Raw genomic sequence first — 25,944 nt, forward strand, 5'->3', positions numbered from 1 at the left:
AAAGACTGTTAGCTCACCAACACATCCTTAGAACAGTTCTGGAAGCAAACATATTTAAGAAGATGACTCAACCTGACTGCTGGAAGAAGGAGACTGGAACTGCTCTACAAGGATCAAGTGGCTGTTCTCTTGTTTGCCTTTTCCACGCACACAAAAAGCAAAAGCACTTGCGAACCCAAGAGGGCCCAGCTAACCAGTGATTACTGAACTTTGTATGCACCCTGGCTGGAGAGAGAGCTGGTGCTTAGAAGCTTTGTCTGAGGTCCTGAGAGCTGCAGAAATGACCAGAGAACATTTCTCAGCAGGTGAAGAAAAGCTAGATGTCATGCTTTTTCCACCTCAAGAGGAATGTTACACGGTGCTGAGAATTCCCCTTGGATGGTACATGCTTGGTTGGCAAGATAACCAGGTTTGTCACACTCAGACATTTTCCCACACTCAAACCTGGTTGAGAAGATTCTGGACCGGTAAAAGTATTTAACCTCGCAGAGGCCTAAGTACATGCAGCTTTCAGTCTTGCCCCGCTGGTGATGTGATTAAGTATGAAGGTAAAACCTTGGATTGGGGTGAGTTGGCAAGGCTATCCCAGGGGCAATGCGATCTTGGCAGCTATGAAATCCAACGTTGGTCCATTTGGAGCTGTTCATGCCAAATTGACAATGTCAGCAGGAGCTTTACGATGACGTATCTGACTTCTAATGTCCCCCACCAGCCTAAGACGTGAACCTTGTTCTGCTTGAAGATATTGAGCTCCTTTAGTCCCACGGTAAAAACTTTACCTGCTGTGAGTAGCTTAGTGTGGCTGACCTGTGCTCCATTTCGTTCAGCATGAAATCGAGTTGAGGTCCTGGTTAACCGCAAATTAATCTCTAGTTCCTCCTATATAACTTTGATTGTCTTGTTCTTTTTTGCTTCTTAAATGTTACTATATTTTTCTAAATAGGTTTTAAAATTACTAAATAGATCAATAACTTTCCTGGGAGGTGTGTTTGAATGGTTCAAGCAATTATGTAGTGTTTTATAACTCCAACCTCCATATTTAAAAGCGTGTAAACTCGCACATGCCCCAATGGCTCAAACAGCTAGCCCCCAAATGCATCAAGAATCCATTTTGCGATTCCTTATTAGCGAAAAATAAGGAATCGCTAATAAGGAATAGCAAAATGGTATGCAAGAAGAAATCACTTTAAAAATAGCGATTTCTTAAAATTCCTTAATTGCGATTCGCAAATTGCGAGCCGCAATTAAGGAATACCTCCCCATTCATTCCTATGGGCCTAGAGGCAACATGAAACTTTGAAAAATGCACTTTAGTGCATTTTGCAAAGTTTTTGCAAATTACCATGAAGTTGTACTTCATGGTAATTTGCGAGCCCTATTAGCGAAATCGCTATTTTTTAAACTTTAATGCATTGCATTTAAGGAATCTCAACTTGAGATTCCTTAAATGCAAGTAATCGCAATTTAGCGAATTCTCAATTTGCGATTTTTGCATTTGGGATGATGCATCCCAAATGCGAAAATACCGGTCGCAAAGGGGCAGATTCTGAGAATCTGCCCCTTTGCGAGCGGTTTTTAGCTTCATGCATCTGGGCCTTAGAGTAATGTGTGTCCCTCTGAGTTTTTCTTCTGTCAATTGTAAGTAACCGTATAAGGATCTGATTACATGCGATTCTAGCGATTACATATCATACAGAGTTCGAACTGTACTAATACATTTTTGGCCAAGTCCAAAATTCTCTCTCACCTTCCTGAGTCATTTTAATGTGTTAATCAATTTGGAGACAGGGAGGATACACGCTTTTAAAGCTTTGCGCGTTTCCCCTTGTGTGGAAATTCGCAAAATTAAATGCTCACCCAGTTCCTGCCGAGTCCAAGACCAAATCTTGCAAATGGATTGTTTCACAAAATATCTTTGTGCTTAGACGATAAAGTCTTTGCTTACGCAAGTATATTGCACTAGCGCAGGCAGGCAATGTGCAACAGGTGTGCATAGGCACGGCTGGGACTGTGGTGCGAGCAGAAGCAGGCACACAAGTTAGTCACTACGGCATACACCAGATTCCGTGCCCAGGGCCACGCTGCTTAGTTCTTCAACGGATCCAACCTGGGGCAAAAGGAGCATTGCAACGAACAGGGGCCAAGGACATCCTTGTGTTGTGGTGCACAACAATCAAAACAAACAGTTGCTTTCGAAACAGCTGCGTGTTTTGATTAATCGACTAGAGGTCCCGCCTCCTTTGGTTTATAAGGACCCAACCTCATATCGTTACACATTGTGGTACCCAGGACACCGTTAATTACGCAGCGAAGGAACATTCACGTATAATAATTATTCTTTATTTTTACTTTTTACTTTATCAGAATAAGAAATACAATTGGTTTAATTTCGCTGGGCACGTAGTCAAGTCAAGTCAAGTCAAAATATATGTTTATTGTGACCATAGTCTTTAAACAATACAGTGAACATAACGCAGAATGGAGTATGCACCATAAATTCATACGCTTATTTTTTAAAAACTTGTCCATTAAAAAGATCATACACATCATTATCTAAAGTACAAAAAATCTGTAAAATTACAATTATCTTAAAACTTATTTTGTATATTAAAACCTATTCACATTCTTACTACACCAAACAATTTCATTCCACTAGAATCCATACAGTACTACATGTTATTCTTTGGCTCTCGATGCACTCAGGGCCACCTTTATAAATTTCCCGAGGGCAATTACAATATCGATGTAGGGGATTTCTGTTAGAAGGCTGGCCGCCTGCGACCTTGTCTTTACTTCATATTTTATAAAAACTGGGCGCAGCCAAAGTTTTCTATGTTCTAGGAGTGTCAGACAATCTAACAGGATATGCAACAGGTCTCCCTTAGTTCCCAAATTACACCTGCAGCGACCTTCCTGATCTAACATTTTTGTTTTATGGTCTCTGCTTATTAGCCATGGGTTGATCCCAATTCGTAGCCTCAGGATCTCTTGCCTGAGTCCGCGATTGGGTAATCTATCAAGGTAGGGGAACCAGTTTTCATGGGACCAAGCATTTAGCATATGCGCCACTGATTTTTTCTTTGTTAAGTAGTCTATATCATACAATTTGGAAACTTCTTTTCCCCTTTGCCTCAGATCACTTGTGGTACTGGCGATTTGATATGTTCCCCTGTCCAGATCGATCTCTAATGAGTTACAGATTCCCTTCAATTTTTCCCTACTTGCCTTCGCCCATTTTAGCTCGCTTTTCTGGATTTCTTTGCGACACCAGTATGCTACTTTTTTGCTTTCAGGGTCTTCTAATCTCTTCCAGAATCTGATCACAGCCATCTGGGTTAGTATCACCCAGGAATTTGTGCCTATTTCTGTTCTGATGGCTTGTATCATAGCAGATTGTGGAAGTGATAGTAGCCTTTTTATGCAATTCCCCTCTATCACGTCCCAAGATCCCTTATCGCTCAAATAGAGGATCTCTGCGCCATATAGGACTTGGGGGGGGATCATTGCTTCAAAAGCTCTAAGCATTGGTCGGTGTGACATCTCACCATAGTCCCCATTAAACCTTTTTAGGCCACATATGGAAGAGAGTGCCTTTGCTTTTTGAGTTTCCAAATGGGTATTCCAATTTAGAGTCCTATCGAACCATATACCCAAATATCGGTACTCATTGACTGTCTCCAATTTGAGCTCACCTATGTACCAACTGAATCTGCTTAACTTTTTCCCAAAACATAGGGTTTTAGTTTTATCCAGGTTGATATTTAAAAATTTGCTGGCACAATATGTATTGAAGGCATTTAGCTTCCTTTGGAGGCCCCTCTCAGTCTGATCTACTATTACCAGATCATCCCCGTACAATAGGCAGGGTATCTTGTTTCCGTCCATTTTTGGACTGGCACTACCCTCCACCTCTAGATGTACCGGGAGATCTGACAGGAAGATCGAGAAAAGCTGGGGGGCCAGCACACAGCCCTGTCTTAATCCATTGGCAATGGGTATTTTTAAGGTCAAGGAGCCCACCGTATCTTAAATTACTTGTCCCCAATTTTCCCTGTGTAGTTCTTTTATTATGGTAAGGAGGTCTTTCGGAATTTTTAACCTCTTTAGGGTCTCCCATAGGCAGGCCCGATCCACAGAATCAAAGGCTGCTTTGAAGTCGACGAAACAGCAGCATAACTTGCCATTTTGTTCCGTCGACTTCCTCGCCATCGCCCATAAAGCAAATCCGTGGTCTATTGTCGAGTGGCCCGCTCTAAATCCACCCTGTTCTATGGGAATTATTTGGTGCTCGTCTACCCATGCATTCAGTTGTTTCAATACAATTTTAGAGAACACTTTCTCACCAATATCTAGGAGATTAATCAGCCGGTAATTTTTTGGCGCCTCTTTACTCCCTTTCTTATGGATCGGCCTAATTATGGCCCCCTTCCAGGTTGGAGGCATTATCCCTTTTTTTAGGACTAACTGGAACATCTTGGCGAGGAATCTTGCCCACCATTTAACCTCGGTCTTCAAAATTATTGCAGGCAGATTATCTGGGCCTGCTGCCCGGGTTAGCTTAAGTTCTTTTATTGTGAGCTCAACTTGTTCTTCATTGAACTCAAATAAAAGGTCATCTGAGATTTCTTGCCATGTTTTGATCTCCATCTCCTCTCTGGGCGTCCTTGCCCCGTACAATTTCCTTATGTACACTTCCCATGCTGCCTCACTCACCACACAATTTAGTTCACCATCTGTTGTTCCGGCTGCAGCCTTTACTAGTTGCCAAAATTGCCTTAGATTTTTGTTCTCTATGGCTTCTAGTAATTCTGACCAGCATTTTTCTTTATTTAACCTTTTTGCGGAGAGAACCATTTGCTTGAATTCTTTTTTCTGCTTAACTAGCTGTTCCTGTCTCTCTTGTGTAAAGTTCTTTTTTTGTTTCCTTTGAGCTGCTCTTATCTCCCTTTTCTTATTTTGGCACGCCGCAGAGAACTCTTTACCACGGTTTGATTGTTTTACCTTTATGGGATTATTCCATTTTAATTTTATCTTTAGGCACTGAACAACTTCTTCTAATTTTCCAATAAACCATTCCAATTTTTTATTCTCACAGTTTTCAGGTGCCATTTTTGTTTGCATGGCCTTCAGTTTTTCCATATATTCCTCAGTTAAACGTGTTGTGACGCGTTTGGGGTACTCAACCTCCTGGGTAATCACCGTTTCTCTCTGTACTTTCCTTCCCCCTGCTATCACTATGTGTAGGAGTTTGTGATCACTCACCTCTTTTTGATCTAACTTAAAGTCCCTAATCTGGTGAAAATTCCAGGCCTGCAAGAATATATAGTCAATTGGGCAGTTCTGTTGCCCTTGGATAAACGTTTTTCCTGCCGGTGAGTCTGACTCTATTCTCCCATTTACGCAGTGAAAACCCCTGCCTCCTAAGATATGTATTAGTGCTAGGTCTTGTTTCGAAGATTCCCCTACTGGGAACCTTGCCGGGTTTATTCCATATACCTCTAACTGTTCCCTATTCCAAAGGTCAGCCTTTTTTGGGTTTAGTTTATGATTGAAATCGCCCATTATAATTATTATGTCTGCGGGATAATTTTCTAGAGTACTCTCTACATCCTCTTTAAAACACCTCATTTCCCTTTCATACTCCTCCCCATTGTCCCACTGCATGTATACATTCATTAAAATCAACATTTTATAATTTAGATCCACCGTCATGAGTTCAATTCTACTTGATTGTACCCATTTACATTTTGTGTTCAACAGTTTTATTTCCCTCATTACTTTTGTTGATACCAATGTCAACAGCCCCCCCGAGGGCCTCCCACGATTTTTCTTTATGGCTGGCTGATGTATCTGGGCATAGCCGTCAAGGGTTGGGGTGTCGTCGCATAACCAGGTCTCTTGCAGGCAGGCAATGTCCACTTTATTTATGGATTCCATTATATATTCCCATTTTTGCTCGTTGCCTAGCCCATTTACGTTCCAGGTTAAGAGACCTAGTTCTTGCGAACCCCCTCCATCCTATTCAACGTCACTCAAACCACCTTCATCATCTGTTACCACTGTATTTCTCTCATTACTTTCTCCCTCGGGATTGCTGTGTAACGACCAGTTACCCCATAAGGAGTCATTCCCTGTGTTGTCGATTACAATGTTCAGAGAGCTTCGATCACCTTTTGATTTTTTATAGAGAATCACTTGCCTCTTCTGTAACCCAGCATGCTGTTTTAAGAAATTGTTATCTTTAGAGGTTTTTATATCTCTCTCTGGGATAATCCTTGTTCCCTGTTTCGTTATCTCATTTGAGGCTTTCAGGATTGCCCTTTTTACCAGGTCTGAATAAAGAGTGATTTTTGTTATTTCCTTTCCATACCTGTTTTCTACAAAACCAACCTGCTGGAGGTCTTTAGTGCCGATCCCCCTCAGACTGCCGCATTTTGCAAATGCGGTCAAGATCAATGCCCTATTCGGGGGATTGGTTTTTCTTGTCAACTTCTCTTTCCTCCCTGCTGGCATCAGGTCCAGAAATAACCATTTGTTATCATCTCTCTCATATGAGTTCGTGTTTATTTCATACGTCTGTTGACTGGTGATTATTCTCCCTCCTTTCCAACCTTTGTTTCTCATGTTGGGATCTTCATGTATCTGTGGTCTTACAGATCCATCCAATAGCCTTACTTTTTGTCTCGTCGTACGGGTGGAGGGGGGGTTCTCCGATTCCTCTCTGTGAGACTGCTTTTTCCTTGGAGCTCTCGGGGTCTTTGGGGGTGTTGAAGTTTTTGCCTCTACCTGTGTAAGTCTATGTGTTGTAAATGTTGGGGCTGAGGCGTTTAGTCCTGACTGCAACCCCTCCTTCGTTGTTTCCTTCCCTTTTCTCTTTCCTGCATGTTTCATTTGCCTGGACTTTCCTATCCGGTTCCTGGTCCCGAGTGTAACATACCCTCCATGCCTTTTTATCAACATAGGTCTTTTTGATATATACACATTGTCCACATATTCTGCAGCATCCTTTGCTGATTGTTCTGCGGGTTTCGGCGATCTTTCGAGGATTACCATGCTTTCTTCTTCAGGTATTATCCTGTCGCATTCCTCATTTGGTGGTGCTATATCAATTTGCTTTACCCTACTCGGCAATTGGCTCTTTATTTCTCCGAGTTCTTCTTCTATTTTCTTTAGATGTTGTTTCTGAGCTTTCATCACTCCGTTGTTTGAGAGGGTTACTTCCAGGATTCCTTGAAGTACTTTTTGCAATAACAGGATTAGATCCATCAACGAGGATGTAGGAGTTTCAGAGAGCACCGAGTCCTGTGTAGTATTTCTGACTGGGATTGCTGGGAAACTTGTCCTTAAGCTCTCTTGATGTATTGGGGATTTTTGCAATGGTTGGTATTGTAGGAGTTGATCTAGTGCGCCTCCCCAGGTAACGCTCTGGTTCTGGCCTTCATTTCCCCTATGATCTTCAATCCCTGGTGACAACAATGAGAACATCTTTGGTGATGATGATAGTCGAGGCGCCGGGATTTGGTGATTTTGGCTCTGCAGTGTCTGGTTTAGTAATTTACGGTTCACCCCATCTTCCTCATTTTCAAGATTAACTTCTTCCTGGAGTTCTCCCTTATTTGACCGTCTTTGATTTTCATCTGGCAAGCCTGAATTTTCACCAATTTCTCCGCCAATTTCCACTATTTCTTCATCAAGATCCGATGTTATTGCTGGGTTTAATGATTTATAGTGTTTGCCTACAAACTCCTTTATGGACTTTGACGCTGCCCTGTTCTCTTTCTGTTTATTGGTTGTTTGATTGCAGCCTCTTTTTGCCTTCTGGGCATTCTTCATTGCTCTTTTGACTTTTCGTTTCTTTCGTCTCCCCTTACTATTTTCCATAGATGATGCGTGACTTTCCTGGCTTTCATCCAGAGATTTTGAGCCCTCCAATGATTTACTCCTTCCTAGTTCATCCAATAATTTTTGCCCTCTTTTAGGAGCCATTTTTAGTCAAAAAACTGTTGTTATACTAAGGGTGGTAACTCTTAATTATTAATTTTACTTTAGTTAAAAATTGTTCACTTACCTCTGTTCAGCCTTAGTTGCCTTCCGCCTGTTGCCTTGCCCCACTTATACTTTGTGTTAAAAACTCCGACTTTTCTGGTGGTGTTTGGTCTTCTGAGGGCTAATGATTCAGTTACACGCCCTTTGTTGCCAGCTTATAACACCGAAGTTCGAAATGTATTGCCTTGCAGACTCTGCTGAATTCACTGATCCGGCTAATAGTCCGAGTCTGCAAGAATGGGGGCTTAAAGGGGGGTCAAGTTGGTGCAAGTGATCAGTGGCGTTCTCTGCAGCAGCTGCGTGTGCAGAGTCTCGTTGTGCTCGGCGAGCCCTCCTGCTCGCGCTGCACCCGCTCCCCTCGTCACTCCCTGCCTCTCCCCAAGGGCTCCGCTATTAACCGAGGCTGGGGAGGAAATCTATATCGGTTTGCCCGTTTGTCCGCCAGTCGCTGGGGTCCGGCTGACGAGGGCTTGCTCCGTATCCTCTTGCTCCGAATTCCCGTGCTCCGTGCTCCACTCTGTGTTTCGACAATCGCAGCGCTTGGTCTGGCGGGCGTGGCTTTGGCTAGGCGCGGCTAGGCACGATTAGGCGAACAGAGGTCCAGCAGATAATCGAAAGAAGATGCATCGCGGAACATGTAACTACATTGACCACAGTTACTGGGCACGTAACTTAAAGCCCATCCTTTGACACCTGCTGAGCCACCCAAGTGAGAGTAGATCCAGGGGCCCGCTGACGACAGCAGGCCCACGCTCTTGGAGGGACAGGAAGTGCTAACCTGACATGCCACAAATGTGCAGTAACGCCTGTCAACACGAAACCTGCTCTCTAGGGGAGTGCGGTGTCACCTTTGATTAAAAAACACTGCTTCTCGCAGTTGCGCTTTTCCAAGTCTATCCCTGTAGGGTTTATCACTCTTTTCAAAAGCTTTGTTTGCTTAAAAGTAACTTACAGATATAAATTACCTTTCCTCTGAGAAAAAGCACTGCTTCAATGTACAGATGGCACCCAATTTTGATTAATGATGCGATTAAAATGTATTTATCGACTGATAATTCTTCCATTGACATCGAGGGTTCAACTGGTGCATTTGTGTGACATATGAAAGTATAACGCATTGGTATTAAATAAACGCTTTAAATAAAAGATATTGCTTCGAGACCTTTTCGTGGCACAATATATTACATCATACCATACATAAGAAGCAGGTGAACATTCGGCTACTAAAATGAAACATATTGTTATGTTTTGGTAAGGGTTTTATTGAGTGCGTGGCTGCCCCAACTTGAGGGCGTCCCAACGCTGGACCTCAGAAATAGGAAGCAGATGCTGAAGGCCTCTCAAAGGAAAACAAAGGGATTTAGGTAGAAAACAACCATGTCTTCAGAGATTTTCTGAATAGCAGACTGTGTTCAATGTTTCTAATGGAAAGTGGAAGTGCATTCCAAAGGGTGGGAGCCTTGGCACAGAAAGAATGGCTACCTGCTCGGGCACTCCAAACTCGGGTAACAGTGGCCAAGTTGAGGTCAGCGGAACGTAGGTGGTGGGAGAGTCTGTAGCAAGATAAGAGACTGGACAAAAAAGGAGTTCTTTGGGAGAACAGGATCTTATGGGCTGTACACAAGGTCTTAACATGGATGCGATTCTCGACTGGAAGCCAGTACAATTAGGGTAGAAGGCTCAAAACATGGAAAAACTTTGGAAGGGCAAAAAGCAGCCTAGCTGAAGTATTGTGGGAAAACTAGAGTCTTCTGACTGATTTGCAACTGCCAAGGTACAAGATGTTACAATAGTCAAGTCAAAACAGAATTACTGCTTGAATAGTAGTGTGGAGTGTATTGGAATCAAAGAGGCCAAGGATTGGTTTGAGGCTTCTCATAAACCCGAAACAGGTGTCAACAGCCACTTTAGCTTGTGCCTCCAAGTCCATTGTACTGTCCATGATGACTCCGAAGTTTTTAATGGTGGGCTTGGGTGTGGGGGGAGACCCAAAATAAGAGGACCTCCAATGGTTGTCCCAAGAAAGAGTGTCTTTCCCCAAAAGAAGGACTTCAGTTGTATTAGCATTCAGGCAGAGGCAGTTGGCATTCATCCATTCTGCAATCACAGTCTTTTTTGGAAATTTGACCAGTCCAGTGGCAGGTTATCTGTTAGGGTGAACACAAACTGGGTGTAATTGGCATAGGATATCATTGCAATCCCAGTAGATTTGATAACCTGTGCTTGAGGTTGGATGTTGACATTAAACAGGTTGGGGCTCAGTGAAGATCACTGGGGGACACCATGAGGTAGAGAATGAAGGTGGAACCTATGAGTAGGTGAGATAACTTGGAAGGAGCGTTCAGACAGAAAAGACTCAAACCATGACAATGCCACCCCACCTATCCCAATGCTTTGTAGGCTCTGCATTAGGATTTTGTGAGACAATGAATCAAATGTGGTGCTCAATTCCAATAGGATCAAGGCTGAGAAGCAGCCTTCGCCCAAGGCACCTCGAAATTGTGCAGTGACAGCGAGAAGCACAGATTCCGTACTGTAACCAGTCCTGAAACCATTTTGGTAGGCGTTCAAGATGTGGTTGTCATCCAGGAATTTGGTTAGAATCCCATAGACAAGTCTCTCTGTAATGTTAGCAAGAAAAGGGAGGAGAGAAATAGACCAGAAATGTTCTGGTTTGGAAGCATCCAGGGAAGGTTTCTTCAAAATAAGGATAACCATGGCCTGCTTCTAGGGGCTAGGCAGGTGAGCTGAAGACAAGGAGAAAGGAATCACTTTTAGACAGAGTGGAAGGAGAGAGTCACGGAATTTGAGAAACAGGTCAGGTTTAAGCGGATCAGCAGGAGAGCCAGGTTTAAGTTGCCTGCAAATGTTACACAACTCAGGCAGACACAAAAGAGGGAATGCACTGAGTGCTGGTGAAAAACTGCTGCCAACTAGCAGTGTAGTAGTGCCATGGATAGCCACAGGAGCATTAGGGGGAAGAGTCGGTACATGTCATTTATTTGGCACTAAAGAAATCTGCCAGCTTCTCACAATGCACATTGGAGGTGTCCATGGGCTCAGCAGAGAGGGAAGGTTTAATTATATTATTCATTAAATTAAAAATGTCCTTGGCAGGGTTCTTATTTTTCCTGATTTTATTGGCATAACAATCTGCCTTGGCTTTCCAAATCAACTTGAGATAGGATTTAGTGGCTGCTCTATATCCTTTGTTTTGCATAGGGTCGTAGGTTTTCCCTCCAGGAACGTTCTAGGACCTTGCAGTGTTTTTTTGAAGCGATGAGAGGTTCAGTAAACCAGGGGTGGCATGTCTCTTTCTATTAGTGGGGATAAAAATATCTAAGGCTGAAGTAAGCCAGGTATTCAGTGTGCTATTAGCTGCCTCTACGCTCGAGAGAAAACTGAGGCAGGTTAGTCTCTATGTAATCTCCAAATTTATGAGGATCAAGTTTATGCCAAGTGCTTTTCATGGTCTGGTCCGGAGTAATAGTCAGTATTTGACCAAGCAGTGAAGAGTCAGGGGAATCAAAAATGATCGGTCCGTGGCATAAGGAGAGGGGGAGCAGACCAAAGGGTGCAGAGGTTGCAAAGAAATGGGTCTAAAGGGTGACCAGCACTGGACACCAATTGGCTTAATTGCAATGTGGCAAGATTGTCTATAAAGTTAGCAATCTCACATTCATGAGTAGCATCTAAATGAAGATTGAGATCACCCAGAATGTTAAAGTTAGCTGCATTAATAGTCAGTGGGCGACAAGATTGGTCAGCGCCTCCCTGATGGCCTTAGAGGGGCAATTAGGACGAAAAATAAGAAGACCTGAGAGGGTGAAATTTGAGTTTAGCAAAATTTTAAAAAGGACACTGTCAAAGTCTGGAATAGAACAGAGGGATAAACTTTTAACATAACTGTCTTGACAAATCCCAGCAATGCCACCCCCTCTGCCACTAGTCCTGTTGATATTCTTCAACTGATAGCCAGGGGGAAGCGCTAAGACCGTTTCCGCCGCCGTAAACTGGCTCCGCCATGTTTCGGTGAGGAACAAGACATCAGGGGCATAGTCCTGAATAAAGTCAAAAACATTAGCATGATATTAAACCAGGAAGTGACAGTTAATGCTGTGGAGCCTGAAAGCCGTAAATTTAAACAGAGTCACGGAAGGCATCCTAATATTAGGTGTGGACAGACTGAGCACAAAACTGCAAGTTTTGCAACGCTGAGGTAACTCATCTCAGGCTCACTTGTGCTCACTACTGGACTGAGAATACATTCTAAGAGCATGAAGTTCATCAGAAGAGCAGGCAAGCCTATGGGAGAAAAAAGAGGCAGGGTGCCTGGCCCCTGGTGCCTTCCAGGCGATGACGGGTGCAGACCGGCTTGCCTTAGGCGCGCCAGCGGTGTGCCCACTGTGCACATATGTGCCATGTTCTCCTTTAAATGCCGGGGAAGCTCTAACAGGCTCCTCCCAGGGATGTCCTGATTAGATAATCATCTGAACCAATAAGGATGCGACTTCTGACCTCAGTTCCAGCAGAGTGAACAAAGCAGAAAAGCCGGTGAAAAAGTGCAAATAGCAAGTGACTTTTGCAGTTAAAGCAGCCCAATAAAAGTTTAGAAACCTTTTTTTTAAAACAAAACAGACACCGAGCTACATATTATTTATAAGGAAATGGTGGTGTACACTACAAGAGTTTGCAGTAGATGTTTGTATTAACTATTGAAAAGCACTTACCCGGACGTGATATGAAACATTAGTATCATTTGATAAAAGACAAAAAACAATACACATGTATGTGTGATCAGGTTGAAATGGATTGGCAAAAACGTCACCTGCCACGTATAAAAAGCAGAAATTCATTAAAAAACAATACAACTAAGGCTTGCCCAATTCAATTCGCTTTACACCAGTCGATCAAAATTTAATTTATCTTGCCACTTCACAAATTGTTGTCATTAAAATCTCCAAGGTAGCAATAACATTTCACTTTCCCTGATCGTAATTACAAGTGGCAATTACGAAGAGGGAATATAACAGTCATTTAACGTTCCTTTTTATATTCGCAGTCAAAATGTGAAGCTTTTCTTTTTCCACACAGCTTGAAATGATTTCCCCCGTGTATTATAAACTTTCTCTGCATGTTTATACTGCTTAGCTTTTCGTTCACTCTGTCCCGCTGCTGAGTTACTTTCCCACTACTTCTTTATCTAGGAGCCAACCCCACCACACCCTGTTCCGTTATCATAGCTTTCATCATTCAGTCAGTTGACCCTTCATTCATCTGTTTATTGAACATTCCACTGCATTTGGCTAATGTCTTATATTCAGGGGCACTGGAATGTTGCAGCACAGAAGGACAAACATATGAGGCAAGGTTGACTAAAGTATGGGTGCAGCAAGAAAAGACACATGTTGTAATAGTATTACTTCATTGTTTTGTCATTTTTACAGCTGGTGACTGTCTGAGAAAAGAGTTCCCCTTAATTAGCACCAATCTAACATCCAAATACAACAATTAGCTACTGATAGATTACCAGTCAAACTTTGCAAAAAGCCTTCCGGTGCGCAGGAACCATATTGTTTGTAATTTTAAAACTAGAAACACTTTTTTTTTGGTTAAAACCTGCAGATTATGCGGCAGATGATGGATTATTCCTAAATGCAGGAAATCCGTAATTATTTCAAAATTCATTGCGGCTGCCGAATCGCATAATTCCAGTGGCCGTACATGTACTTTATTAAAATTTGAGACATTCACGCAGAAGAAATGACACCATATGTTGCACCTGCATCAGACATGACTCTGCCCCTCCATGGTATCTAACACGGAATTAGCTACCGTTGGTGCAGCAGATGCAGTGGCAGTGCCAGGCGCGCAACACCCATTGGACTCACCGGGCTTCACACACCCCCCCTCACCCCCCCCCCCCTTCCTCGTGTGTGGCAGCCCGGGATGAGACAGATCCCGGGCACACACACAGCCGCACCCGAACGTTTCACAGGTCTTTAAAATACCATTTGAATGTTAATTAGGCCTTGCTGTTGTTTCACCCCTTGTTGGAGGCCCTGCAGCTCCACTCTGCCTACTGATTAAAGGTTCAGCCCCCCCCACATTTTTTCTTAGCCCCACCCGAAATTTGGCTCTAGTTGCGCCTCTGAGTGGCACCAGGGCCTAGTGCTCTCAGGGGCCCGTTGAGCCTTGAAAAACGCTGCGTTTCATTACCTCGACAGCTTACATGGCTTCTTTGCGACGCAACTGTATCTGAGAAGTTCTTGTGTTTTTCAACAGGTGACTGTCATCTGACTGAATGGTCGACATGGAGCACTTGTGAGCTGACCTGTATCGATGGAAGGAGTTTTGAAACCGTCGGGCGCCAGTCGCGGTCGAAGGCCTTCATAAATCAGCTGCTTGATAACACGGAGACGTGCCCGGAGCAAGCCCTGGAGACGAGGCCTTGCATAGGTAAGGCCAACCACTTCGTTATTTTTACTATGCGACATGCTGTTTTTCAGCTGTTTGCTGGAACTGGGGATTAACGTAACGAACAATATAATTCACACTATGCAATTGAATGCAGGTGGCAAATGTTATGACTACGAGTGGAAAATGGGCCCGTGGAGAGATAATGAACGCGCAGTGTGGTGTCAGCGCTCAGATGGCATCACCGTGACAGGTATGAGCCAGTGTTTATTTCAAAGAGATACAGGATGCATTTAAAACCTGTAAAATACAATGCATGCAGAACAGAGATATTAGGTGAAAATAAATATTCCCAGTAGCTAAAGTGGGTGATACGATTCTGCATGACCTGTCTCGTTGTTGCCTGGTGTTAAGGTTCCTCTCCCCCTTAACACCCCATTCTCACATTTTGCATTTGTCCGCAGCGAACTCCTGACTCACAGGCTCCCTCCAGTTAGCCTGGGGTTCCCGGGGTAGTGAATGCAGCAAGCTGGCCCCAATTGGCATAAACCCTAGTCGGAGTGCAATGTGCTCGATTTTGCTAGTTTTTCTAGGGCACTGGACCTTTTTAGGTCGAGCCTAGCAGCGCGCATGCTCTGCTCTGCGTGGCTTCTTGTGTTTTCTCCATGTGGGTCTGACTCCTCCCACACATTGGATTGGCTTTTGCGTGTGTCTTTCAATAATGCAAGCACGCAAATGGCTAAAGCCGGGTGCATGTCCCACCTCTTTTGTAATGTTTACTCCACAGCGGTTTGCTCCCGGAAACAACCAGCGGCATGCAGAGTGGCAGCTGCATTCCTTGTGTGTCAGGTTACTATTTACAGACAACGCGCTGTGCTTTCGCTTGTTGTGTTTGTTTCCTAAATGGTTTTGGAAACTACTTGTCTGAAAATGTCACAAGTTAATATGTTTTAAGCACTCAGTTTGAGAAGTCGAAGGTACACCCTTAGGATATAGCTTAACATGTAGAGGCAAACTAAGAAACCAATTGGGCGTCATATGCATATTGTGAGACCTGGTATCCTTGGCATGGTGCCCCTTGATTCTTTACCGTCAGACCTCCTGTTTTGCTGACTTCCTTTTTGCTGGCTGTAGGACTCTGGACACTTTACCACGTGCATGTGCCCTCTGCTTAAAACATGGCAATATTGGCTTTTCCACATTGCCATATTTAATTTACTTATAAGACCCAGTGCACTTTCTGTGCTCAAGGACTGTAAATCAAATGTTACTAGGGGGGCTGCACCACTGATTATGCCGCCCACTCAAGTAGCTCTTCAAACAGATCTAAGGCCTGCCTTAAAGTGCCTGTGTTTGGAGTTTTAAACTGCCATGTTGACCTGACAACTTAACCTTTCATTTCCACCCCTAATGATGGCCCTGGACAGCCCAAGGCAGGGTGCAGTGTATTTAAAAAGTAGGACATGTACTTTTAAGTATTACATTTCCTAGCAGTGAAAAACTTTAAAATTTGTTTTTTACTACGGCAAAGCCTATATTTCTCCTATAGGATAACATTGGGATTATCTTATTATATTTTATAAGTGAAATTTGTCTACTCCATCATTGATGCATCTGTAATAAACGAGCCATTGTATAAAGCCCGAACAGGCATACAGCTGGTGGAAAAAAAGTTTCATAAAAAGTGCAGATGGAATTTCACTGTCTCCGTAGTGATGAATCGAGTTGAACAAGGATAAGTGGAAAAATAAGGAACAGAATTAATCAAAGGTATCAATGGATTATTTGATGAGCACCCCGGATGAATTGTTCACATTTGGGGGATGAATCCCGCTTTTGGCAGAGCAACAATGAGGAGCGCGAGACACGTGCCCTGGTTTTTTCATTGTTACAATTACTGTGTTAGAGGCGATCCACGGTTTATTGTTTGCACGCTCTCACTAGGAGATTTTCACGAATGGTTTACCTTTAAGGAAAGGAGTGCACTCTCACACTCGTAGTTTGACTTCTAGAAAGTTAGCACTTTCTGAGTTTAGCCATTTGGTGCCTGATGCCTGTAACTGAATACTCATCGGGGGTGGGTGACAGCTTGGCTATGTGCATTTCCTCTTGACAGTCTCACAAAGGGAGCTTAGGTGTGACTTGATGTGCCATCCACATCCTGATGGGCCATCCTGGGCAGGATGGGAGGAAGGGGCTGGCCACAGCCTCACACTTACCCTTGAATGGGCAGTGTCCTGCGCCCAAACAAAGAGGTGCAGACCCCTTTTAGTGAGTCTGGAGTCAGGGCAGGATGGGCAGGGACTCTGTGCACTTCAAAGGCACCTCTTTGAACTCTGCCTCACTCCAAAGGCACATCGGAATATACATACTAGACCTCATACACCAACCCTCTTCAGTATACATATGGACCTGTTGATACGCTGCCAAGAAGAAAGACTGCTGTGCTGCCAAAAGGACTGGCACTCTGATGTACTGCTACTTTGCTAGACTCCTGCTCTTCTGTGCTGCCCTGCTGCCTGCTGTCCTCTTTGCCTGAATGAGAAGGACTGGACCCACATCACTTGATCTCAGAGCCCAGAGTGTGTCTCCAAGGTCTTGCTGGCCTCCTGATTGAAGTGTCAACTAACCTGCCTCCGCACCAGGACTCTACTATCTGTGAGTTGGCCCTGCCAAATGGTGCCAATCCAGTCCTGGTTCCTTAGAAGTGGGCTTGATTGCTGCCCAGCAAAATCCATGCAGCTCCGTCGACGCAGCAGCTCAGAACTGGTGCTTCGGTACAACTGTGGACCCATCACTGCCTTTGCAAGGCTTAACTCTGATGCATCATTGACTCAGCAGCCCGTGAACTCTATTCCCGATACATCTTCCCTGTTGCATGGCTTGGAACCAATGCATCACCTCCTGTGTGGATCGCCGATAATGCATAGCAACATCTGCACCCTGCATCCCATCTCCACCATGTATCTCATCATCGATTATGCAAATAAGATACTATTGCAGCAGGCCAAGGCTGGTTCCTGTATCTGCTCAGCACTCCATCGCAGTCGGCCTGTACTTTTGGATTTGATCCAGTCTAGTGGGACCAAATAGCCACGATTGGCACTTTATGCTTTCAAACACTATATTTCAGTTTATTCTTGAAAACTTCATAACTCCAGTTCAACTTATTTTGGTCTTGTTTTGTTCAATAAATTAAGCTCTATTTTTCTAACCAGGAGTAGTATCTTATTGTGTGATGTTTCATTGTTTTACTGTTTGAAGTGTTGCAAAAATACTTTACACATTGCCTCTTACACTAAACATGACTGCTCTGTGCCAAGCTAACAGTGGTTAAGCACAGGTTAATGTTAGTGTGTGTTTGTGACTTACCCTGACTAGGATTGTGTTTTCTGCTTGGACTGGGTGCATACCTCTGCCAACCAGACACCCAGTTTTAACATATACATATAAATTGCTGCCTCAGCATCATGGATCAGATGTTCCAGTGGCTGCATACATCTGTTAAATAGAAGAAATGACAAGCTTGATCCTTGATGGACACCACTGAGTTTCTGGTAGGTGGAAACAAGGGAGGAAGAAGGAAGAGTTAAGAGCTATCCTACAAGACATTGTGTAACCAGTGGACAATAGCACAAATAAGTTACATTGTTCATTCCTTTCTTAAATCTCTTACATTTATAACCATAATTTGGCATGTTTTAGCTCACTGCAATAAGAAATGTGCAAAATAGGTTCGAATATTTAAATCTTAAACATAATGTGATGGTCTCTTTACAAGGATGCCCACTGTCTAAGACAGGATTATTTTGGAAATTGACAAAAAATATTTAACAATAGCTAGAATGAATGCAATTAATGGAACATGGTTAAATATAGGACGCATCTTTCCTTAATCATAATGTTTTATTAAAGACGCCAATTGTTTCTTTTCCTTCTGCGTATCACTCATATTTGTGAGGATATGGTATTGAAAAATACATTGAATATCTTCCTTTAATCTCAAAACTCTCACAATATAAGCCAGTAAAAAGAAAGCAGTTGCTGCCTGGAAATAACATACATGCAGCTCATATATCTCACAATAGTTGGCATAGATAATTTTTAATCTGATAGCCTGACTGATCTCCTTAACCTATAAAAAAATGTGCTTGGAGCCCTTGGAGAATAGCATTACTACCGATTTGTTGTTATTCAAGGGTTTGTAGCTGAAGCTTCCAATACATTTTCCATTTACGATCTGTAGTCGAACGTAAACCAAAACCAACATGAATATTCAAATCTCTCTTCAAGTAGATGGACATTAGCTCTGTTCTGGAACATTTATCCCTATTACCCCCTTCATTGAAAATGACTAGGTTCAATATGGGAGCCCCCCAGGCTAAGGGCTCAATGCTATATAGTTCAGATAGCTGTTGTCAAAATTTGACACCTTCCACTTTGCCCAGGACTTCAAATCCTTCACAAACAAGCAGATGCCTAAGACAGAGAATATCAATCATGTATACTTAACTACAGTTGAAACAAATCTTGATGGCTACCAACAATTACATTATATGTGTCCAGGCACTTGGTTATGGGCAAGAGGCAGTAGTGCAACCCCAGAACCCCAGTGAAAAGGCAGAACTATAGCCCTGGACCTAGTGAGTCCTAGGAGAAGATTTTCTTACCTGTTGGCATTGTTTAGTTCTGTATGGATTCTTGCAGGCTAAAAGCTCTTGTGCTAACCATTGGCAAGTACCTTAAGCATTGGTGGAATGAAGTGGACCACAGGTTGACACTGTATAGGGAAATCCCTACCTAACCAACACAAAATCCTGTACCCATAGCTAGTATGCACAACTTAATTCCCCTACACCTGTTCTCTGCTTTAACTCCACACCCATGCATTTCCCAACACTAGCCTTCATCACTAATATTAGGTTGTTGGCGGATAATACATTTAAAGTGACAGAGATCACAATAAAAGATGGAAAAGTAGCTTGGCACAAAGGAGTCAGGCTTAACTTAGACGCAAAATTTAAAGTTTTTATGCAGCACACAAACAGTAATAAAGTGAAAACACAAGAATATTCCAAACCCATTTAGAAAAGAGTAAATGTTAATAAATAAAAGGATACCAGAGTAGCAAAAATCCAGTTAATAGAACTGGAGATATGCAATTTAAAACATTTAGGTAAGTACAGCGTCTAAAAGCACAAATCGTTAATCATGGTAATCCTGTTGTGCTAGACCAGGATGAAGTCATAAGTTCAGGATGACTATGATGAAGCATGGGTCGGATACAGAGACCAGGTTAGTCCCACTGAAAAAGTTACCTTCTCAAGTGCTGCATGAAGAGTTTCATTCGTGGTGGAGGAGGCCGTGAGGAGGGAGAGCGTTGTAGATGGTCGCCGCTGTAATGTGAAGATCAGGTCAGGCGTCACTGACTGTCATCGTTGTAGTCGGGTGTTTTACAGATGGTTGTTGCTGGAGATTTTTTTTTTTTTTTAAACCTTTATTATCCTTTATATTGTCATACACAGCTTGCAGCCTACAACCCGGAGGCCGGCAGCGAAACCTTAGCAGCCGAGCTGCGCTTCCCAGTCTTATTATACACAGCCATTTAGCCGACAACCCATGGGTCCGGCGGCGCTTACAACAAAGGTCATGCATGCACAATCAGGAGAATGTGACATCACAATTTCTCCCTGTCCGCCCAAGCCCTCGTGTATGACGGATACCTTCTTCTCACTATGTGGGATTCTAGCGCCATTCAGCCAGTGTGTACAGACCTATGATGTCTAAGAAGTCTCCTATCAAAACAAATCCCCAACTTCCCCTCCCCCCTTCTTCCTACAACCCACCCCCCCAACCTGAATCAACTAGTTGTTGCTGGAGATTTACAGTGGTGGTCACCGTGGGCCATCGTTTCTGTTGCATGAAGTGCAGAATTTGCAGTGATGGTGAACATTGTAGCGCAACGAGTTAGGTGCGGGACAGCTGTGCATTGCCAGTTGTCATTGGCGATCGATTTTCAGTGCCCACAAAACCGCTTGTAGTCATGACAAGCCCAAATTTTCAAAATTTCACTTTTTCATGTCGAGGAGTGCACTCTGATGCTAGCTAGCATCCAGGACATGGACTGGCATTTCTTGGGGATCAGGAACTCTTTCTAGCAGGTGCCAGCAAGACTCGGACAGGTTCTGTTGCAGGGCCAGGCAGGTCCAATGCTGAAAATCAGCTGGGCAATTGCAAGGAGGCCTCTAGAGCTTTTTTTGTCCCTGTTTTTCAGACGGGATGTCAGCTAGCTGACCCTTGGAGTCACTTGGGTAGCGTGTGATGAAGGGAGCAGGACCATTCTTCATTCTCAGAGACCAAGACTTGCCTCTAGCAGAAGGGCAGACCTATGGGTAACAAGGCAGGCCTCAAGCAGCAGGGCAGTCCTCTGGGGAATGAGCCATGCATCAAGTTATGTTATGTTATGTTATTCGGATTTTTGAGCGCACAGCTGCCCCAGCCAAGGGGTGTCCCGGCGCTATATTTAGAACAGATAACACAACTAATGACACAAAAAAGGTAAGGAATGGTTAATAAGGCAGAGGAAAGAGGTGAGTTTTAACAGCTTTCCTAAAGGCAAAAAGGTCCTCCAGGGAGCGAATGTGGGCCGGGAGTGCGTTCCATAGTTTAGCGGCCAAGACCGTAAACGACCGGCCACCCAGTCGACATTTTTTAAAACGAGGAACAAGTGCCAAGTTTTGTCCGGCAGAACGAAGGCTGCGCAAAGGAGTGTACAAGGACAGAAGGTGCTGAAGTATGATGGGGGTGTCAAATTTAAGAATTTTAAATGCGAAGCAGAGGGCCTTGAACTCTATACGTCTGGTTACTGGCAGCCAGTGCAAGTTGAAAATTGTGCTACGGGCTGAGCAGAAGCGTGGTAGGCCCACCAGGGCCCAAGCTGCCGCATTCTGCACCCGTTGGAGTCGCAAAACTTCCGCCTGGTTGGTGCCCAAAAACAGAGAGCTCGCATAATCGAGCCTCGATAATACACTAGCTTGGATCACCATCTGGCGGGTAGGGGCATCAAAAAATTTGAGGATAGGCCTCAGACCACGCAGGATGCCAAAGCACATGGACGCCACCTTCTTAGTATGGAACGAGAAGGTTAATTTGGAATCCAGCCAGACGCCAAGTTCTCTGGGGAACAAGGCAGTCCTTCTTCTGTAATGTGCACAGGTCAAAGGGTATATTGAAGAGGTAGTTTATGAGATCCAATATTTATACCATTAAAGTGGGGATGGCACTCTCGCTACCCCCACATCTGGTTGTGGAAAGTTCTTCCATTCCGCTGCCAGGACTCCAAAATGTCTGGGGTGATAAAAGACTGGTGTCAGGTTTCTTTGCATGTGTGCTGGAGGCAGGCCTTTTGAATGTAAGTTGGGCAGGCAACAGTTCCTCCAACCCATCCTGCCAACATCTTGTCCCCCTTTCTCGCACTGTCTGAGAGCAACACACAAAGGTGAACAGCTAAGCTATTAACAGTCAAATGAACTAGGATACAGACAGCAGGCACCAAATGGTTAGGACATGGAAAAAACATCTTTCTAAAAGTGGCATTTACAGAATTGGGACTTTAATTGCGACTTCACCATTAAAGAGGATTTTACATTACAATTCATATTAGTCTAAACTTGATATCTCTATCTGTTCCCCATCAAAAGTTAGCACTTGCTAAATGTAATACAGCACCCTGAAGTTATCCAAAGAGAAAGATAGGCCTTACAGTAGTGAAAAATTTGAATGGAGTTGTTTTATACTACTAGGACATATAGAACTTAAAACACATATCCCACTTTTAAATACAATGCACCCTGCCCTGTGGGCAGCTTAGGGCCTACCTTAAGGGTGATGTATATGTTTTCAAAGGGAAGATTTAGGCCTGGAAAAGGTGTATTTTGCCTTGTCGTGTTGGCAGTTCTAAAACTGCACTGAGACATGTTTTAAAGTACTAGGTAAGTAAATAGCTCAATGTGTGCTGCAGGCCCACTGGTTTACAAAAAATGAGGAGTTAGGTCCCGGGACACAGGGTCAGCTGGACCATAGAATAATTTATGAAAAGAGAAATGCCGGCCCTGCGGTTTTTGATGGCTATTTTATTTTAAGCAACAAACCAAATCTTTGTTATGATTTGTATGGTCAAATTTATTTAAACCATTTACTTTTTATATAAATCTCATTAATTTAAAGCATTAGTTGCATGAGAAAAACACTACGTGCATACAATTTGTACAACATTTAGCTCAAAAACATTTGACAAAGAATATTTAACAAAAAAACATGTGACAAAGTGACATCCAATCATTTAGTGTACATAAATATACGAATACGGTAATACGAGAAGCATCAATCGTTATGTGGTATTTAGCAAAAACCTAATTAAAAGAATGAAGCTATTTGCAGTTAGGAAAAGGAAACAAAATGAATTGTAACAAATACAAATTTTTCAATTGTCTGCTAAATAAGCTTAAATCCTTTCTGCTATTGCCAATTCCTTTCTGCTATTGCCGACGCGTTTCGAACTCGCTCTGGCATTTGGCAAGTTCTCATCAGGGCTTTCTCGTTTTAGTCTTCTTTATTTTCAAGTTGGCAGCGGGTTTTCAGTTTTCAAGAGATCTTATTCAGTCAATGTTGATTCTTTTCTTAGAGTCAGTAGTCTGCACTTCTGTTTAGTATGTATTCAAATCAGCCGTGCATGGGACAAAAATCAGCTCCCACCCGCCAGCCGGCGGTGGACACGTCTTGTTGCACCTTATTGTTGGCGCTTGGGTTGTTTCAGTGCAACTCCCCTGTTTTTCTAACTTCTAGCCGGTTTCAGTTCGATTTTCGTATTCTAAGTGTTGTGGATCTTGAAGATTAACACGCTCCCAAGTGCACTCCAAACTCGAATTGGTTTGGAGTGCACTTGGGAGCGTGTTAATCTTCAAGATCCACAACACTTAGAATACGAAAATCGAACTGAAACCGGCTAGAAGTTAGAAAAACAGGGGAGTTGCACTGAAACAACCCAAGCGCCAACAATAAGGTGCAACAAGACGTGTCCACCGCCGGCTGGCGGGTGGGAGCTGATTTTTGTCCCATGCACGGCTGATTTGAATACATACTAAACAGAAGTGCAGACTACTGACTCTAAGAAAAGAATCAACATTGACTGAATAAGATCTCTTGAAAACTGAAAACCCGCTGCCAACTTGAAAATAAAGAAGACTAAAACGAGAAAGCCCTGATGAGAACTTGCCAAATGCCAGAGCGAGTTCGAAACGCGTCGGCAATAGCAGAAAGGAATTGGCAATAGCAGAAAGGATTTAAGCTTATTTAGCAGACAATTGAAAAATTTGTATTTGTTACAATTCATTTTGTTTCCTTTTCCTAACTGCAAATAGCTTCATTATTTTAATTAAGTTTTTGCTAAATACCACATAACGATTGATGCTTCTCGTATTACCGTATTCGTATATTTATGTACACTAAATGATTGGATGTCACTTTGTCACATGTTTTTTTGTTAAATATTCTTTGTCAAATGTTTTTGAGCTAAATGTTGTACAAATTGTATGCACGTAGTGTTTTTCTCATGCAACTAATGCTTTAAATTAATGAGATTTATATAAAAAGTAAATGGTTTAAATAAATTTGACCATACAAATCATAACAAAGATTTGGTTTGTTGCTTAAAATAAAATAGCCATCAAAAACCGCAGGGCCGGCATTTCTCTTTTCATAAAAAAGCAGGCCCACTGGTTGCATTTAATTAAGAGGTCCTGGTTATAAGTAGCAACTATCCAAGGGAATTGTATGGACCAATCAGGTGCTTGCCAATTTGACCATCTTTTCGTTAGAGAGCACAAGCACTTTTGCACTTGTTAGCAGTGGTAAGGTGCACAGATTCCTAATGCCAACAAAAATAAAATTCAGAAAGCAGGAGGGGTGAAGGAAAAATGTTTGCAGGTAACCCTGCAGAGAGGGCTGAGTACAGCAGTAGACATATGCAATGCATTCAAAGCTGAAAATCAGTACTTGTTTAACTAGAAATCTCTGTCAACCTGCAGCATGTGAGTCAATATATGACGGTAAATCAGCACAAAATTGCTTGCCATATTAATTGATTATCACGTGAGATATATCAACATGAATACACAGAGAGCTCTGGATTGGTTCGGGGATTTTATGAAGGACTTAGGTTTAAATACCAACATCTCAAAGACGTTTGTCATGAGATGTAGACAATGGACCCAAGGAACGAGGGAAATGTTTGCAGATGGTGAAAAGTTAGAAACTACTAGAAATGTTTCCTACCTGGGAGTATTATTTAAACAGCGTGATTTATAGGCACAAACTATTTCCTAAAAAAAATGGGCCTCATTAGATCAATAGGAGCTTTGAAAAACTTTGAGAAAAAGCTTGGTAGGAAACCTCCCGCAGAACTCCTGCAAATATATAAGGCCAAATGCGTTACTATGGCAACTTATGGGGCAGGAGTCTGGGGGTTCACAAATGCTATCCCACTACAAACGGTTGAAAACTCATTTCTTAGGTACATTCTTTCTGTCCCCCTAGTACCTCCTGGTATGTTTGTCACAAGGAGTTGGGCCTCCATTATATTGTTGATCTTATAATATTGGAACCAATACTCTGGTGGCATAGAGTTTGATGTAAAGATCAGACAAAGTTAAACAGAGAGATCCTGAAAGATACTTTGAGATTGGAGGGGGGTCTAACGATCCCTTGGATTCTCTTTGTTCATGATTTCATGAACGACCTGGGCCATCCAGAATATTTCCCAAAGCCGATCTGCATGTTGGAGATCCCTAGAAAGATTTTTGAAAAAGAGGACATCCACCTATTGGATTTGATCCAACATCAATCGTTACGAACAACTTTGGGGATGGAGCCCTACCTATCTTTTGTACCCGGGACATTCAACAGGTTTCTTTTAACCAGGTTCAGACTGGGAATTGTACACAGATTAGTGTCTATACCGAAAATTAACAATTGGTCCCATGATCTGTTACCCTGTCCTTGTGATAATACCTCGGAACAATCTACCGTCCACTTAGTCCTGTTTGTAAATTTTACGCTGAGCCAAGGAAAGTTTGGATTATTCCTTTATTTTTAAAACCAGGGGCTTAGGCAGTGTCGCCCCTCTATGTATTTACTCCAGCTACTGGAAAATGAGCATGTAGCGGACAGAATAGCTATGTTTTTAAAGAAGGCGCTTCAATACAGGAAATGTTGTACAATTACTGAGCTGTAGTTGGAGTATATTGTATTATTTCAATTGAGCCTTCTTTTATTGCTATATTGTGTATATATTATGAATGAAAATCTATTTTTATATCTATATGCTTTTATGCCTGTTTTAAAAAAGCAGCCCAATAAAGCTTTCCTTGACTTGACTTGAACTCAAGATGCAATCATATTTGAATGCCTATAATGCCAGTGTGT

At 42.8% G+C, this 25,944-nt stretch overlaps 1 protein-coding gene across 1 annotated transcript in view; it reads left to right on the forward strand.

Moving 5' to 3' along the window:
* Positions 1-25,944, forward strand: part of THSD7B (thrombospondin type 1 domain containing 7B) — a 1,994,218-nt gene that overhangs the window by 1,908,132 nt on the left and 60,142 nt on the right. The window contains exons 23-24 of the mRNA XM_078682458.1: positions 14,332-14,505; positions 14,621-14,716. Coding sequence (XP_078538584.1) covers positions 14,332-14,505; positions 14,621-14,716 — 270 coding nt within the window. The remainder of the gene's footprint in view (positions 1-14,331; positions 14,506-14,620; positions 14,717-25,944) is intronic.

This window comes from Lissotriton helveticus, chromosome 3_1, assembly GCF_964261635.1.
Source record: "Lissotriton helveticus chromosome 3_1, aLisHel1.1, whole genome shotgun sequence".
NCBI lineage: Eukaryota > Metazoa > Chordata > Amphibia > Caudata > Salamandridae > Lissotriton > Lissotriton helveticus.